The sequence below is a fragment of the Phalacrocorax carbo genome, chromosome 1 (assembly GCF_963921805.1).
Source record: "Phalacrocorax carbo chromosome 1, bPhaCar2.1, whole genome shotgun sequence".
Taxonomy (NCBI): Eukaryota; Metazoa; Chordata; class Aves; order Suliformes; family Phalacrocoracidae; genus Phalacrocorax; species Phalacrocorax carbo.
In genome coordinates this window covers 3,117,422-3,135,608 of record NC_087513.1, presented here as the reverse complement: position 1 = coordinate 3,135,608, position 18,187 = coordinate 3,117,422, and the positions used below count along the sequence as shown (strand labels likewise).

General features: G+C 42.9%; 1 protein-coding gene across 2 annotated transcripts in view; it reads right to left on the bottom strand.

Annotated features, from left to right (window-relative positions):
• The window catches only part of CHCHD3 (coiled-coil-helix-coiled-coil-helix domain containing 3), a 173,082-nt gene that overhangs the window by 5,790 nt on the left and 149,105 nt on the right, over positions 1-18,187 (bottom strand). For both annotated transcript variants that reach the window (XM_064442347.1, XM_064442356.1), the window contains exon 7: positions 374-509. In XM_064442347.1, coding sequence (XP_064298417.1) covers positions 374-509 — 136 coding nt within the window. The remainder of the gene's footprint in view (positions 1-373; positions 510-18,187) is intronic.

Sequence of the window (18,187 nt, the reverse complement as noted above, 5' to 3'; positions counted from 1 at the left end):
GTACATAACATAAAAGAAGTCAAGACTTCCAACTGGCAAGGAATCGGGTTTGAGACATCCATTCATTTCTTACTGAAAGTGGTCGTATTTATCACAAATAGTACCACATAGTTTCACCCCCTTGTTTTACCGCTAAAACTGCAGGTACCAGGAAACATCTGCCAACAGTGACACTAAACAAGAGCTTCCCAAGGGAAGAGGTGGAAACCTTAGCATTTAAATAAATTGGAAGTGGACCCCACAGAGCTTGTGAGAACATACATACTGGTGAGCTGTACCGCTTTAGCATGTAAGAAGGACTCACAGGATAATCCGACATTTTCCTCTCTTCTTCATTCCATCATTAGTTCAGTGGCAATATTTCTACACCCACCTGTTTGGCATGATTGACACAACGCAGGTACTGGCTAGCCAGGGCAGAGCAGCTGAGGGTCTCCTGAGCGTGTTGCTGATAACACTGTAGAATTTTATCCTGCAGATCAGCGCAGATTGGATGAGATTCATATCGTCTGGAGAAAGAGAAAAAAAACATTTTGGTTTCCTTCTCAAGAGGATTTCAGGAAAGATGCGACTCCTTTTTCCTCTTTTTTTTTTTTTGAAGTAGTAGTAAGCTAAATAACAGAAGTGAAGCAAAACACTTTAAAGCTATAAACAAAGGCTGTTTCTAGAGCTATTTGGGCTATAAAGTGGGTAACATCAGACACAGACATCAAGATGAGTTGCAGAAGTTTGGCTGTTGGGACCACAAGTGTCCTCCTGATCCAGTACTCAGGTTCCAGCCAGCAGAGAAAGCTAACACCCAACTTCATACGAGCGCACATCTTTAACTGAAGATCCCGGCAATGCCGAAGCACATCTGATCTCACCTACATTAGAAAAACAGCCACACAACCACAGGAAAGCTTCATCGCTGCGTACCCCTACGACCATATCATCTCGCTACTTATTAGACGTTGCTTGCTATTGAAATCACCCATTGGGCTGACCTCGAGAATATAAAAACCCTGCTACCATCAGCAAATTCCACATCCCACTTTTGCTGATCTGATGATAGCCTCTATTTTTGGCGCATCCTCCTTCCCATCACCTCAATTCTAATCCTGACGCCAGATGTGCAAGTTATTTAGGAATTTTGTCTATTTTCTTTACTGTATAGATTCATTACTCTTGCCCTCTTTTTGGCTGACGCAATACACTTTTTGCCTTCATCTGAAGCCAAAGGAATGGAAGCTTCTCTAGGCCGTCCTGTAAAATCCAAACCTATTTTTCGTTAGCTCATGGTCTGTTGTATTGGTTTATCAATCCAGACCAGCGTTTCACTTGCAGACAAAAATCTTATCATTTGCATTAATCTATAAAAGCTTATCCACACTGATAATCCCACAGAATTAAAATGGGAATACGATATTTTCATATTTTAAAAGTAAGAAAGTTGGTGAAGCGTTTCAGAGACGAAATGTCCATTGAAATTTTAAGTCTACTAGACGTTTACTTTATAAATCAAATATAAACTTCCTAAGGTACTCATTTCTATAAGAGACAATCAAATCACAATTAAAACCCTTTCACGCCAAAGATAAAATATTTTGACGGTAGAAAATAGAAATTGAAACAACATGAAAATTTAGAAAACCATTTACAGTTCATATGCCCTGACAACAACCATTTGCTTCACGTGTGCGAACTGCAGATTTAACGCATCTTCCCATTTACCCTACCAGAAAAGCCTGATGGTGGCTGCTCTAATATCCATTCCAGCCCACATTATTTTTAGTTCAATTAAGGTTGTAAAAAAATAATGAGACTCATCAGCCACAGTATCATGAGATGAATATTCTGCTCCTTCTTATTTTGCTCATTGGCCAAGGGAGATCTCCATTTTACTACGGTAAGAAAGTGAAACGTGAAGCACAATGATGTTCCTTAGGGGAATTGACTTCTTGGCAATCACTCAAGATGTAATACCAAAAAAAAGAATGTTAAGTCGCCTTGATTTTACAGTATATACCTATATAAAACGTCCCTCTCACTCTTTTTGTTCATTACCATACATCTGTGAAACGCCTAAACCAGAATTTAAATGCAGTCCCCGGGGCTTACACACTTTATGATCTGAAAGTTCAAACTTCTGTAGACTCTTGCGGATGAGGATTTTCCCTTAATCCCCCCTCTGCTGATATCAGCAAGCACTTCAAAAGCATGTTAGGCATCAAAATGTATGACCATAAACTGCTGCACACCGACTGATTATGGCAAGGTCTGTATCGGGACGGAGTACGAGAGGAAGCGCTGCATACGCTCTTTGTAGACGTAACACTCACAGCGGCGATGATTTGGGTCCAACTAAACCAGAGCTCGTTTTAAATGCCTGAAACCCTGGTCTGGATTGATAAACCAATACAATAGACGGTGAGTTAACAAAAAATACACACAGTAAACCTCGCTGTGCCTTTATTCACAAGTGATTTCAAAGTGACTTCCTACATAAAGGTGAAGAGTGAAGGAAATGGGCTGCTGTACACTTGCTACATAAATTCTGTAAATGTATTTAAAGCCATTTCAGCGGGGGCACTCTAACCCACATTAAGGAGCTTTTTTGATTGCTTTTTTCCCTCAGCCATGCCATTAGTGACCATTCGAAGTCCACGTATTATCCCGTACTTGAAAGCTTCAATGGACTCTGTAGGTTGCCAACCATACCCCAGTCCTGTAAGACACGCCGTCTCCTGCCCCAGTTATTTGTCTTCATACTATGACTTTTCACTGGTGATTTTTCAAAACGCTGCCTGTCCTTCCTTCCACGCACTGCAGACCCAAGGCAGGTCAACGTGAAGAGGGCCACTTCCTTCAAGTCACAAAAATCCATTTTCTTGGATTAATCTGTTGAAGGAGAGCACCATCTCCGTATTGATCTGCTGTGCTTGTTACGCTACCCTAATGCACTATTTGCACTTTTGGGAAAACGCTAAATGAGATTACAGTCTAACATTAGATGGCCATAAACCATGTGCTGCAGGATCTCCCGTTCAGGAAAGAAGGTTTCAGTGTCCATTATGGTAACCCCACCGAAGGGTTTGCGATTGATTTCTGTTTGGTGACGGATGACAGGACTCTCAGATGGACGGGCAGAAACAGCCAACTGCAAGGAAACTCCTCAAAAGGGAAATGAAATATCTCCCTGAAAGAGAACTTCTCTGATGCTCCTATAAATACGGGTAATTTTACAGAAGCATTTAAGGATCTGTGGGGCTTGTAAGAAAAGGTAGAGAGTGCAAAATCAGTAATTATGTGAAATCTGCACTATAAACGTGGAGGTTTTAAATACCTGAATGGCTAAAGCGACCTGGTCTGGTCCCAGAGCTGACCCTGCTTAGCGCAGGAGGTCCCTTCCCTGAACCATCCTGCCCTGAGAGATCGATCTGTATTTTGGGATTACGGCAGGGAAAGTATCCCATTATTTTATTTTATTTTTCTTAATCACTTGGGAATTTCACAACTAAACTGAAGGAAAAATACACAATGGAGACGTGAACCAGGACTGCCAGGGAACCCTGAGAGATCTCCATCTCCATTCAGTGCAACTCAATAACTAGAGAATCAACACACACGAAATCTAAAATGCCTTTCTTAGCAAAAGTCAATATGAACAGCAGTCTGATCTGCACCGTGCACCACATGGCACGCCAGTAACGATGCTGTTTTTATTAAGTTTACAATTACTTGATCTGCTTTCGCTTTTCCAGCTGCTCCTCAAGCACCTCACGTGCTAGCAGAATATTTCTGCGCACTGGAATAAACCTCTGAGGGAGCCGCGCACCCACCTTTTCCATCAAGCTGATGCACTGCAATCTCATAAAGGTAATAGGACGAAGACACAAAAGAAAATGAGAGAGAGTTTTAAAAAGAAATATTCTATGCTAAAGCACGAAGAGAAAATTTAATGAAGGTAACTTTGTACTCATCTAGCCTCTCTCAAAGAGCATAGCTTATTGTACTCCTGGGGGCGCCGAGAAAGGAGCCCCTTCATGGCATTCAAACAAAATGTCTACTAAAGAGGAAAATTGAAATCACCACGGTAAGCTTTACAAGTTTTGTGATAAAACTGACATTCTGACGAAGGAATCTGAATCGCTGATGAGTTTCCAGCTGTGTAGGTATCTGGCATAATCCCACCAGATCAGGACTTCAGGCAATTGTCATAAAATATGGGGCAAAAAAAATAGTAACAAAAAACTAGCACGAAATACAAAAAACAGTGCCATTAGATGGCCAGAAGTATCCAGGGCTTAATTTTATTCCTCATTAAAATGCTGACACCTATCAAAAGCATCTGTTTTTATTTGTGTAACCCTTGGCATCTAAAGCTACCTCTGTAACACTAAATAAAACAGTCCAGAGATGACCCTCTGGCTCCAAGGCAAGCAGCACGATACAGCACCACCTGCATCTCTTAAGTGTAAAATCTTGCCTTCCCCTCCAAATAAGCAGCTCGGCCCATCTACAACCAAACCACAGACTGGGGACACTCCCCAGCATGTGCTGTTCCCCCAGTCACGCCTGGTGTTGCCCAAGGAAGCGTTAGCTCCGAAACGAAACCCTGTAAAGGAATGTGCTACCAATTAGACCCAATGCACCGGCACAGGAGAGCGCGGGGGACAATGTCCTGACCTGTTTTATTTACTCCTACTGACGCAGCAGAGCAGCCACGCTGTGACCAGACCCCAGCTGCGCTGGGTGACATACAAAGAACAACACAGGAGGAGGATGTTTATTTTCTCAACGTGCTTATAAAGCACACAAAGATAAGAAACAACAACTTGATGGTGAAACAAGGAAACCCTCAGGGAAGACCCTCAGCCAGTTTGCTGACGATACCAAGCTGGGAGGAGCGGCTGATGCACCAGAGGCTGTGCTGCCACCCAGAGAGCCCTGGACAGGCTGGAGAGCTGGGCCCAGGGGAACCTCATGGGATTCAACAAGAGCCAGTGCCAGGTCCTGCCCCTGGGGAGGAACAACCCCCCGCACCAGCACAGGCTGGGGGGGACCTGCTGGAGAGCGGCTCTGCTGAGAGGGTCCTGGGGGTGCTGGGGGGCAGCGAGGTGACCCTGAGCCAGCACCGGGCCCTTGGGGCCAAGGGGGCCAGCGGTGTCCTGGGGGGCATGAAAAGGCGTGTGGGCAGCAGGGTGAGGGAGGTTCTCCTCCCCCTCTGCTCTGCCCCAGTGAGGCCACACCTGCAGGGCTGTGTCCAGTTCTGGGCCCCCCAGTTCAAGAAGGGCAGGGAGCTGCTGGAGCAAGGCCAGCGCAGAGCTGCCAAGGGGATCAGGGGCTGGAGCATCTCCCTTGTGAGGAAAGGCTGAGAGACCTGGGCTTGTTCAGCCTGGAGAAGAGAAGGCTGAGGGGGGATCTCATCAGTGCCTATAAATACCCGAAGGGTGGGTGTCAGGGGGATGGGGCCGGGCTCTTTTCAGCGGTGCCCAACGCCAGGCCAAGGGCACAAGCTGGAACAGGGGAAGTTCCCCCTGAACATGAGGCCAAACCCCTTTGCTGTGCGGGTGCCAGAGCAGGGGCACAGGCTGCCCAGAGAGGCTGTGGGGTCCCTTCCCTGGAGACATTCACCCCCCGCCTGGACGCGGCCCTGTGCCCCTGCTCTGGGGGTGCCTGCTCCAGCAGGGGGTGGGACAGGGTGAGCTCCAGGGGTCCCTGCCAGCCCCCACCAGTCTGGGATTCTGTGAAACTGAGGCAATCTGTACTGTTGTGATAGGCAGCCAACTAAGTATAGCAACAGCCTAATTGTTTTCCAGTGCTTTATGAGCAACTGAGAGGATTTTTAGAGGGATCTGTGGGAAGTTGCTCAATTAACATGGTCTACGTCTAGCAGAAATTCCTTCTGAGAAACAGTGAAACTTGGTGTTTGTTTGAAAAGTCTTTGAGTGAATGATGGAAGGTGGTGTCACGAGTGGTTCAGAGATAAAATCAATAGGAATTGGAGACAGCAGGGAAGGGAAGTGGGGCATGCAGGTCTTCAAAAGCAAAGATGTGTGACTTCCATGGGATAAAACTGATGGGGAAGCCAGTGACAGGATGAAAGGAGATTATGTGAATACGGGGTAGAAAATTATCTGCAGCACTGCTTTCAACAGGGCAAGATTTCACTTCTCATGGCCAGGGGGCAAACAAACATAATAAAAAAGAAAACGTTGCGGTAACTGGTAGCCTGAGTTGTGATGGATTTAGCTGAGCAGATGAACAAGAAAGGCCTTGTTTGAGATATTTTGCATAAAGAGTCAGCAAGAGCGAAACATAAGCCTAGCTGAGAAGACCTATAGAGAAGGTCAGCTCAGAGATGAATTGTAAGCGACAAGTCTGAAACAGCAGCGAGACAGTGGTGTTTTCCATCATGACACCAAAAGGTGGTGGTGAGGAGGGTATTCTTTTTTTAAGATTACCTCATCCAAAAAGAGCCACTTCCAGCAGCATCTCTGCCGAGTGAATTTGCAGGACTTGTTTACAGTATAGAAAATAGTTGCAAAACAGATTACGGGAAAAAAAGACAAAAGGGCATATGGTAATGAAGGTCCTTACTGCCGTACAATTATTTTTAGTTTCTAAATTAATTTACTCTTTATATTAAATTATTTTTAAAAATTGTGTTCGCACATTAAGTAGGTGATGACTTGAAAGTGCATTATGAAACATGTGAAGCACAAACCAAATGGTTATGTTCTTCTAAAAATCATTTGGAAGTAATACCACAGATCTGATTTCTGAATATCTACAACTGATGTTATCAAGCAGTCCATAATCAAGCTGTGCCCACACAGAGCCCTCAAAATTACCGTGTGGGAAGTGCTGCCAGCAAAAGATCAAGTACTGTAAGTTGATTCTTGCTTTTATTTACACTTGACTACACAGTGTGACTTTTCCAAAAGGTGTTAAAGAAAGAATTTGCCTAACGAATCTGTGATAAAATGGTGGAAGAGAACCACAGTCGTTTCCTCTCGACAATCGAGAACGCTGAATGTGTGTAGTAATAATAAATGACTTATGCAGAAACTGGAATACAACTTACTCTGCCTGCTGATATATGTACCTTCTGTGCCACTAGTCTCCAGCTCTAGTCTTAATATTGCCCATGTTATTTTTAGACTCTTTTGCCTAACATCCCGGCACTGACAAAACCACAGGCAAATGTTTGTCGTCCTCTCATTTATTTCATCTCTCACCCAGCCTTCTTAAAAGCAAATAAAAATCTATTTCAAATATTCTGACCTTTGAAATTTAGGGACGGAGATGAGAAGAGGAGGAAAGACACGTTCCAGCATATTCACACACACACAGCTTGAAGACAGACATTTAGTTATGTCTAGAGACTACTAAGTCAAGTCCAATATGTTTACAAAAACCTGGTTTAACAACGAAGGCTGGCAGATAGTACTATCGACCTTTTAAATGCCTCTTTTTTTTTTTTTTTTAACCTAGTAAATGTTTCCCACCTGGTAAAAGCACCTGGTATGTTGGTAGGATATCGGTTCAGCTTTTAGCATAAGCGAAGTGGAAACCATTCCTTGTATTGCAACAACTTATTTATTGCATACAGGGAGGAAAAAGCATCACTAAGATTAACAGAGAGAATTTACGATCTCAAATCTGGCAAAGCACATAAATACGAGCAGAACTTCAAGAAGTGAGTAATTCCACATTTGCATGTGCAAAGTTATGCACATTCTTAAACCCCTTCTTGGGCTGGGACTTAAAACAGGAAGATATTAGGATGAGGATCAAACAAGATTTGCTGGTTGTGAATCCTAATTAGACTGATGAACTAGTTGCCAAGGTAAGTCTTCAGACTCTTAGGACATTACATTAAGAATAGATCGCTTCAGTCTAGAGAAAGACAACTGCAAGTGAACGTGAGATGGATCTGTGAAATCATCAATGGCATATGGAAGCGAGGCAGCCACTGAGGTCTTCTAGCAGTAGATTTACAATGAAAAAATAATTGAAGCCTTTCCCAAACAACACATAATGAAAAGCTGGGACTCACTGCTACAGGATACTGGAGTTCTCATAAGCACATTTGGGTTCAAAAGACAATTATATGTAAGTTAAAGTAACGTAACAGCTGTCCATCAAGAGATTATGAGCAAAAATACAATGTTTGGCTCAGGAAAGCCCCACTCCACTACTTGTTTGAAGGTAAAATGGTATCACTGCATACTTCTCTTTTTACAGCATTCCCTAAATACTCACTCCTACCTGTTGTCCAGCAAGCTTGGGGGACCTCTGATCTGACCTGCTGTGACTGCTTCTGCTCCAAATAGCTTGATAAGCAAGTCATCAAATGCATATAAGACTCCCATCAACCCCAACAGACAAAATTAGATGGAATACTTTTATTTTAATTGATATCAATTGACTTTTATGATCCCAAACAACTACTCGTTTATAAAATTCTCCTCCCTGAAAAAAAGGACAAAACCCCTCTTAAAATACAAAGCACACCAACAGATTATTATACAAATGTACCTTACACACAGCTGGGCCTTGCAGCTGCAAAGGGAACCACACATTGGAATTACCCAAATTTAGGACGCACATTTTCTTTTTTTAGCTTAAGGAACAGTTTTTATTGAAAACCAGGATACTAGAATAAACCATCAACATGGATGATAACGATAAAAATTTTAGACTTCTAACAGGGGCACTCATGCCTTTACAGCGTAGAAAGATAGCATGGCAATTACAGTCTTTAATGAGAAGAAACTTGGGAAGGGGAGGTTTTATCTACATGGAATATATTATATCCATGTAATGTACCTATAAGCTATAGATAAAGATATAGATATATATTTAAAGAACTTCTTGGTGTTGCACTGATCAAAACCAGTTCCTAAGTCTGGCAAGTTAAGAGACAAAGAACAATCATCTCAGATAAACATAAGTTAGTCCAACCCCTCGGCAGAACAAAACCCAAACTAATCCCACCACAAGAGTCAAATCTGCTCGGTCTGAATTGAGCCAAAACTCCCACTTTCACGCATACGTGAGCAGCACATCAACGCTTGCGTTTCAAGCGTTGTAAATGTAAATTCATATCACAAATGCTTTTTAAGAGTTTGCATGTGGCATCACTTGAGCTCTGTCTCATTACTCCGCCCAAAAAATTATTTAATGGAGACTGGCAAGGTTCCACTCGCTCAGCTGTTCACGAGCAGAAAAGTCAAAGATCACCATGGCCAACACACCAGGTGGTGCCATTTCTTAGTATTATGACTTTTGGGGGGGCTTTTTGGCACTATGGAGGTTTAGGCTGCAGGAAGCAGCAAGGGAATTACCGCCCTGTTCAGATCTAGCTAGAGTTCATGATAAGGTAGATCTAGTCTTTGGGAACTTTAATTGATGCTTTGGCTGACATTTCTCAAAGAAGTGGCTGATGCCAGCGGTTTGCCATGTTGCTGTTGCAGGACTGCTTGGGTATATTAACTAGCATTACATACTATGTAAAAACAGTTCTGATTTTTAAAGCAAAAACTAATTTTGCAATAGTTTTAAACCCACTTCTATTCAAAGGTTGACAAATAAACATATGATTTTATCCCCTTCAATGGATATTTTATCCATTTTCATTTTATTCCTGTCCCTACCGTAAATTTTCCACAGTAATGTTACAGCACTGTGTGTGTAAAGCACACACACACACAAAAGAATACAGACAGACCTAAACAAAGACCAAAAACCTAAATGAGCAGCATAAACCAAACACACGCCAGCACACCACGTTGTAGATTTATTACTGCCACTTATTTCCCCAGAGCTACACAAGTCCTTCAGGCTTTGTAAACTCACGAGTAACATGATCATCCCAAAATTGTGGTAATAAAATCTTCACAGCACCTTACTCTACTCCACTAAAAAGACCAGCTTTCCCTTTATATAGGTGCTATATAATGTGTCCTAACCAGGAGGCACGTTTCTCATCTATAGCAAAGGTCTACTACTGCACTCAATGCAAAGCACCACAAGACACTAAATCGTGGCACATTATTAATCCAAATATTACTCTCTAGAGCAACACATGTTTAACTATCTTCTTCAGCCGTAAGAGGCCCAAAAGCCTGTTTCTGAGCACAAAAATAAGAGATATTACGAGTAAAAGTAGTGTGCAGAAGAAGCAACCAACAGTTAAACACTTCAAGCATCGCTACTCCCGTGGGCGATGATTACTTGAGGGAACCCAAGGTTGCAATCTTAACAGATAGTAGAATAAATGCCAAGTTTTCATTTGGGCGTGACATTATTTAACAAAAAAGGCTTGGATTCACTCTGATAAGTTACAAAGGCTACATACACTTCCCCAGGTCTTGCACTGGGCTGTGGCAAGCCACCCTTTTCATAATCAGATGGGCTGCAAAAACAATAATGAGTTAGCAAACACGCAGAGTAATAATCACACTGCGAACATGCTGGTAATAAGTGGGTACTGGCCCTTGCTATAATGTATCTTAGTTTTAACGCGCTTGTACAATGTGCTATAGAAATAATAAAACATAATGCCCTCAACACCCCTTTTAGCCCCCTAGTAGGGAAAACGCACCTCTCGCCATGAACAAATCATGAACTGAACTTAGAGGTGAGTTGTAAAGTACAGCATTCATGGCTTTTTCATTATTTTCTTTATTTTTTCCTTCATTATTATGTCATTATTTTTCACTTCATTATTTTTCACAGCCTACTGGTGGGCGTTTCTCTGAGACTGCTATAAGACATGACAGCACCTGGAAACCAGTTTAACACCAGAAGATAGAGGGTATCGCAGGGGAACATCATCGTCAGCTCACAAAGATCTTACAAAGGTCTCTCCTTACACATTTGCTGCATGCTGGCAGCATTAATTAGACACTGGATTATTTAATGGAGCTCCAGTCTGATCCAAGAAAGTGATTCTGATGCCTTCTGGTTTATAACCTTACCATGTAGAGTGTTTAAGTTGCTAATTTTTTTGCCAAGGTCTTCAGAGAGTTTGGTAGTGGAATGCTTTTTAGTTAAAGAATCTCAAGTTTGACAAACTTTAGATCAACCACTAAAATTTTTCCCGGTTAGGTCATGCCCCTTGATTTCAACTGGTTCTCACTAAAGTTTTACTGCTAATTGTTGCTAACTGAAGAATTCAACTTGCTCCTGCTGCAGCACGTCTCGTTACAAAGGGTGGTACTAGGCTAAGAGAAAGAAAATCATTCTTCTTGCCATCTACTGATGAAAACTGGTGATCTTTGCCATTAGGCTGGGCTTTTTGGTTTTTAAGGGGTCCAATATAACACAGTCTGAAATAACCCTTAACAGGAGAACAGTAATAATTTATGGCAAAATACCTCAGTGATGGAAACTGTAACAGAAACAGCATTTTTTTTTCTAAAGCCCTTTCCTCCTCCTCCTTAGCATCGCTCCTGCAAGTAGGTAAAATCTAAATGACCTCTTTCATTTCATGGCACAAACCAAAAAGGTCTCCTTTGGGGGTACTGCCTGTATAAACCAGCGGGATTGTAGCATGCTCGTCCCACTTCGTGGGAGAGGTGAGTCCACTGTAAAGCTAACGTGGTAGCGAGGGCAAGCACCCCACCAAAGGTAGGGAGAGCTGAGAGAGACAATAATGAACGTAATTATAGTTAGTTATTGTTTGGTCTACTTACGGCCCTATTTTATAACACTACTGCCAGCAGAGCTATTTTATGTGATGTCTTTTTCATGCAGCAACCTTTTCATAAATCAAAGCAAAAGCAATACTAGGCAGTTTCTCCTGCAGCCTGTTTGACAATAAAAGTTAACACTGAACCCTGGCTGTTATCAATCTTCATAAATGTGTCCATGGTATAGCAAGCCTGTTCCATATTACACCGAGTCTGTTACTAATGCATGCATAGGAGCAACCCAGTGGCTTAATGGATCTCCTAAATAGCTTGAAACTGGGACCTGTGTTAAGTGGCAAGGAAAGTTTTAAAGAAATAACTGCTTTTCTCATTTCTTTCAATATACGATAAAATGATTACACTTTACAGTGGGTCTAGCTCAAGAAATTTATATTGTACTGTACTACAATAGGAATTTTCACACACAAAATAGAGACCTCAAGAAAATGGATATTAATGTTCAAGAAACTATAGTAAGAAGTGGATAGGACAAGGGGTGATGGTTTTAAACTAAAGGAGGGTAGATTCAGGCAAGATATAAAGAAGAAATGTTTTACACGGAGGGCGGTGAGACCCTGGCCCAGGTTGCCCAGAGAGGTGGTCGATGCCCCATCCCTGGAAACATCCAAGGCCAGGCTGGACGGGGCTCTGAGCAACCTGATCTGGTTGAAGATGTCCCTGCTCATGGCAGGGGGGTTGGTCGAGATGGCCTCTGAAGGTCCCTCTCAACCCAAACCATTCTGTGATGATTCAAATGCAAATTATCAGTATTTCAGTAGTTCCTTTTAGCAGAGTTCTGTGTCTAAGGATGTTTATATTGAAACCCTGACCTCAAAATCTGACAGAACTAACAAACTTGTTTCTGTAGTACACACATCCTCTTAGGGAGAAGAAGGGGGAATGCCTGATCTGTGTTAATTTGGATATTACCTGAAAACAATTATTTTACAATTCATATCCAGAACACGAGGGTGACGGTGGAGTCTGACCTTCACACATCCGTACCGCAAGGATCCAAACAGCAGCAATGACTTTATCTACCTAAACATGAGATTTACCAAGTACTGAGGAACTAAGACAACTTCTGCCCCACGCAGTGTCACGCTATGCAAGCAGAGAGCAATAACAAGTCTCCAGGTTTGGAATAAAGAGAACCTGGGACAGAGCCATTACATAGATCAACTTTATCCTTAATGAATTCTCTTGAAAAGCGACCAAAACCTCTTCTGCAGTCTGTGCAGAAGAATAACTGCAATTTCTCTACCAAAATATTTAGTAGAGAAGAGCTGGTGAACTGGATTCATTTGACACTGAATTTATCTATAAAGAACTTGTTTTTAGAATCTACATTGACTGCACTGACGGCACCTTTTTATTGACAGGGTTATAACAATTTTTTGGCCAAAGTGCTGTGTCTAGCCAAGGCAAAGGGAAAAGAATATATGTGATGGAAGAAAAGGGACTGCATTTCATCAGCCCGTGCAAGAGCAAGATTTCACTAACAGTACAGCTGTGTAGACAGAGAGGTAGTCTGTTACACACGGATCTATAAAGCCCGTCTCGCAAAAACCTTTCGATCCTGATCTCCTTGTGCTTCCAGTAATGCATACAGCACAGTGCAGCATTTGCTACGGAATATTATCTGTCTTAACACACCCCTGACAGGGGAGTCTGTCTTTATAAAGTTTATAGCCACAGACATGGCACTAGAGTGGTCTCCTTAAAGATACACATATTAGTTTTATCTCTTTGATTCAGTTCCTTTCCCCAGGCTTAAATGTGTGCTTTAAATGTTGCAGGACTATACTTAGATTTTGTATTGCAGGCAGATGACTGGAAAGGCAGAGGACAGTGAGACAGAGTGCATCTTTATGATTATTTTTTTTTATAACATTGGCAAGTTTTCCAATTTCAGTTCTAGATCCTCTACAGAGGCACATCGTACTTGAATTGAGAAAACCCACTGACACTTAACTGCTCCATAAACAGTCACGGGGAAAAATTTCTCCTGCTGAACAGCTTTGTGTCTTCTTATGTTCTTTCAGGGTTAGAAGGTGGTGTGCTTTTCATGCTTCTACGTGTGCAGCATGGAAGGTAAATATCGGGACACATCTACTCAAGAAAAAAATGTTTTAAAATGCCAAAGCAAACAAAAAACATTTAGGAATTCCCCTCTTCAAAACCAGCAGGAAAAGACGTTTGATTTGCTTAAAAACAAAGCTCATGTTCAAGCAAATGCATTTATCAGGTGCTGTAAAAGCCTTTAAAAAATTGGTTAGGACATTTCACGACCAGTATATGAATTTTCTCCTATAGATGTCAGGACTCGTGCTTTAAAAATGCAGTGCTAACCACTGAACAAATCAAAAAGCGCATTCAGAGATAACCTAGCATTTTCCACTGGGGAGTACTGAGAAAAAAGGCAAAATTTAAAGAAAATAGAGGCAGAACACCAGGAAAAAAATTCCTGTAAAGGGACATGCATTAAATAACAGCATAGTATTTCAAGGGAAAAAAAATAAAATTTGATTTTTCTGCTAGGAAATAGACTATCTTGTTGGACCTGAGTACTTCCATCTAACATGGCTAACCCTTAGCTCCATGGCTAGCTAACAGAATAGCTAACAGAAGGCTGGTGGGGGCTGGCAGGGACCTCTGGAGCTCACCCCGTCCCACCCCCTGCTGGAGCAGGCACCCCCAGAGCAGGGGCACAGGGCCACGTCCAGGTGGGGGGTGAATGTCTCCAGGGAAGGGACCCCACAGCCTCTCTGGGCAGCCTGTGCCCCTGCTCTGGCACCCGCACAGCAAAGGGGTTTGGCCTCATGTTCAGGGGGAACTTCCCCTGTTCCAGCTTGTGCCCGTGGCCCCTTGGCCTGGCGTTGGGCACCGCTGAAAAGAGCCCGGCCCCATCCCCCTGACACCCACCCTTCGGGTATTTATAGGCACTGATGAGATCCCCCCTCAGCCTTCTCTTCTCCAGGCTGAACAAGCCCAGGTCTCTCAGCCTTTCCTCACAAGGGAGATGCTCCAGCCCCTGATCCCCTTGGCAGCTCTGCGCTGGCCTTGCTCCAGCAGTTCCCTGCCCTTCTTGAACTGGGGGGCCCAGAACTGGCCGCAGCCCTGCAGGTGTGGCCTCACTGGGGCAGAGCAGAGGGGGAGGAGAACCTCCCTCGCCCTGCTGCCCACACTCCTTTCCATGCCCCCCAGGGCACCGCTGGCCCCCTTGGCCCCAGGGGCCCGGTGCTGGCTCAGGGTCACCTCGCTGCCCCCCAGCATATGTCCAACATACCACAATCACATGCTATCGCGTGTCTAAAGGCAATGGGCTCATATCCTACAAGCCATTAGATGTAGAGCCCTGTTACAACCAGGATCTTGCAGTCTATGGATCAGAGCTTTGGTCTCCTAAAACAAGGCAGGAGCAATGCTCTGTGCAAAGTGTGTGTACGGTCCCACCAGTTGGTCTGGGAGTAGCTGCAGAGTGACCTTCTGATCAATTAATTCACTTATACAGTTGTATTTAGAGATGCCCTTTGGGGAAGCTTGATGGAAATTTCAAGCTAAAGAGAGAAAGAAATTTTTTTCAAGACTTGTATCTTCTGGGAAATAATTTCAGAATTATTGTTTTCAGAAAAGGCAACTACTGTCTAAAACTCAGTTATTGAAATATCAAATTTTCTCTGATCAGAGGAAAATAACTGATAAACTATGTAAGTTTGGGAGTAGAAAGAAGTAGTAATGCTCATGAGAGCAGGATTTATGCCACTCCCCTGTTCAAAGCTATATGAAAATGTACATTCTTGTGCCCTGGTCAACTCCTAGAGAATGGAACTGGGTAAGAAACAAAATTATATTTTTCAAAAACAGCATTATCTTATGCTGGAAGTGCTACTGACAGGATCAACAAAGAAAGCCAAAATATCGCTGCTTGATTCTAGTTAAGATGGAAAACAAAGGTTTGGGGACCGTTATAACCTCTTACCTGTAAATGAGGCCCACACCAATTAGGTCACGGAAAAAATATATGGCCTATAAAGTTTGTGTAAAAAATGGCAGTCATTAACCACTTAATTCTAGACTCAGATTCGGCACATGTTACCCCACTGACCTCTGCCAAGTCCCCTAAACTTAAGGGATAACCATATGCACTTCTGTCATGTCTATACAGTCCTTTCATTATTTTTATTACAGTAGCATGTAGATGGAATAATTAAAGCTAAATGTACATTAGGCAGGCAATTTGTTAGGCATTCTAATACGTAAAAAGGCAGAAAAACGTAGGCAGACTTATAAAAGCTTCTCCATGATCCAACATCCACGTAGCACAGATGCTGCCAACTGCCTACTGCACAATTTTGCTCTATTCAACAAAAAATTAGAGTTAACAAGTGCAGCCTGGCACAATTTTATTTATTTGTTTGAGCCTGTTAGCAGCACAGAATGACAGCAACGAAACAAACTTCCTCCCTTCTCAACGCAGGCGCGACACCGCGATGTGATAAACCTGTGCCTCCCAGACACCACCCTCCCAAAGGGCAGCAGCTGCAGCAGCCCCTTCTCCAGATGTTGCCAGCTGCAGCTCTGCATTGCCAAGATCTGCAACGTGCTGAGCCACAAACGTGTGAGGACCAGCACAGAATAAATGCAATCCGGTTCTGGCTCCAGCAGCATTTCTGCTGTTCGGACGTTTTGAGAATGAGGACTCTATTTTAAAAATGTAAATGAAACAGCAACAGGTTTCTGGGTGAGTGTTGGACAGTTGGAGATGCTTGTTGAACACTCCAGGCCTGACAGACATGTTGTGCTGACACCCTGACTGCTAACCAAGGTCCAAATCTGATTGAGAGACACCTCAATTTAGACTGTCCTACGCAAACAGGAAGATAAAAAAGCAATACTGGAAGATAAACTACAACTAAAAGTGCAGCTCTGCTCAGAAACGGAGCTATTAGAGCGTACCTGCTCTCTGCATGCCTATCGTCTTACCTATTTCCCACAGGAGAAAAAAATAAATAAAATATTTTTGTAGCTTTTAGTCTGTTTATATCATTTTACCTTTTAGCTACAGAGTAAGGTAGGTGCACTATACCTGCCCGATGCCACAATTTTCAAGTCCAGTAATAATTTTTACTACCAGCAGTTAAAGTCTTACTTTCGAACCAATCTCATGTGAACTCGGAGGCGACAGGACAGCTTAACTGCTTTGTAAGAGGTCTTAATACATCTTAATACTATTTTTACAAACCTTATTTTCTGAGTATGACAGCACTTTGCAACAAAGCATACGATTTGACATTATCTCCCAAAATGTTTAATGTATACTTTGGCTTCACAACTGTGATTTCACTTAGATGGAGTCTAAGCAGAATGACTGCAGTCTCTTTTTTCCCTGATTTAGCCCAACACTACTGGAAGAGAAGAAAAAAAAAAAAGGAAGAACTGGTTAATTACAAGTAGCAGCAAACGAGCTGTAATGGAGGTGTTATGAATGTAAATCAGCGATGCCTGGTGCAGCAAGAGCAGCATCTGTACATGCAGCTTGCAAAGCAATGAGATCATGCTGATGTACTGGCATCCTGCTTTGATCACTTCATCTTGTTCAAGAACTCTGATGGGAAAGCAAAGGCCGGTGGCACTGACCTCCCCTTCCTGCAGCTTGCACACGCACAAATATTAGCGACTGATCGAGGATTGCTGTCTTTCCGCCCCATGATTTCGGAACGGATGGTTACGTAGTCGGGGGCCTTAATGAAACAGATAGCACAAGCTCCTGCAACATGAAGTGTCATGTTCTAACATGTAGAGGTAATTGGCAATTCATTCTTCACCCTCTAACCAGGAACAGGTGCATGCTTCTTAAAACACCCGTACCATCAACTCTGCAAAACATGCTCCCTTCCGGAAAGAGAGGCTTACTGCTGTGCGCTCCAAAGGGGGGGGCTGTGAGATTTGTAGGCTTTGATCCTACAGATGGCTTGGACTCATAAAAAACGTCTTTAGAAAAGGTATTTGTAAATCTCAGCAATGGAAGATTACAAAATACAGAACAAATTAATAATAAAAAGAAGAGACTGGGTTTTTAACCTCCTTTGGTTTAATACTGTAATTGGGAAGTCATTTACTCGTGTTCATACAAAATCCCAACAAAGGATGCTTAACGTATTAAAACAAGAGGCTTTAGTCCTTGAAAGGGAGCACGAAGCCAGCTGTACCGCTGCGGAGCGCGACATGCCAACTACGCCGCAAGGAGTCAGTCCTCGCTGGTTGTGAGTGGCGCACAAAACTCCAGCCAGCAGCAAGAACTGCCCTTAATGAGTGCATCCATCAATTTTCAGGGGACTTGGTTGATTACCAGCACACGGAGCTAGGGAACACGCCAATTTAACTGTTGGCCACTGATGCATGAAGCAAGAGCTTCACTCGCTTTTGTAAGGAAGTCTATAAAATAACGCGCCTGTGTAAGCAAATATTTAACACCTGTGGTGCGCTGGAACATGAGCATG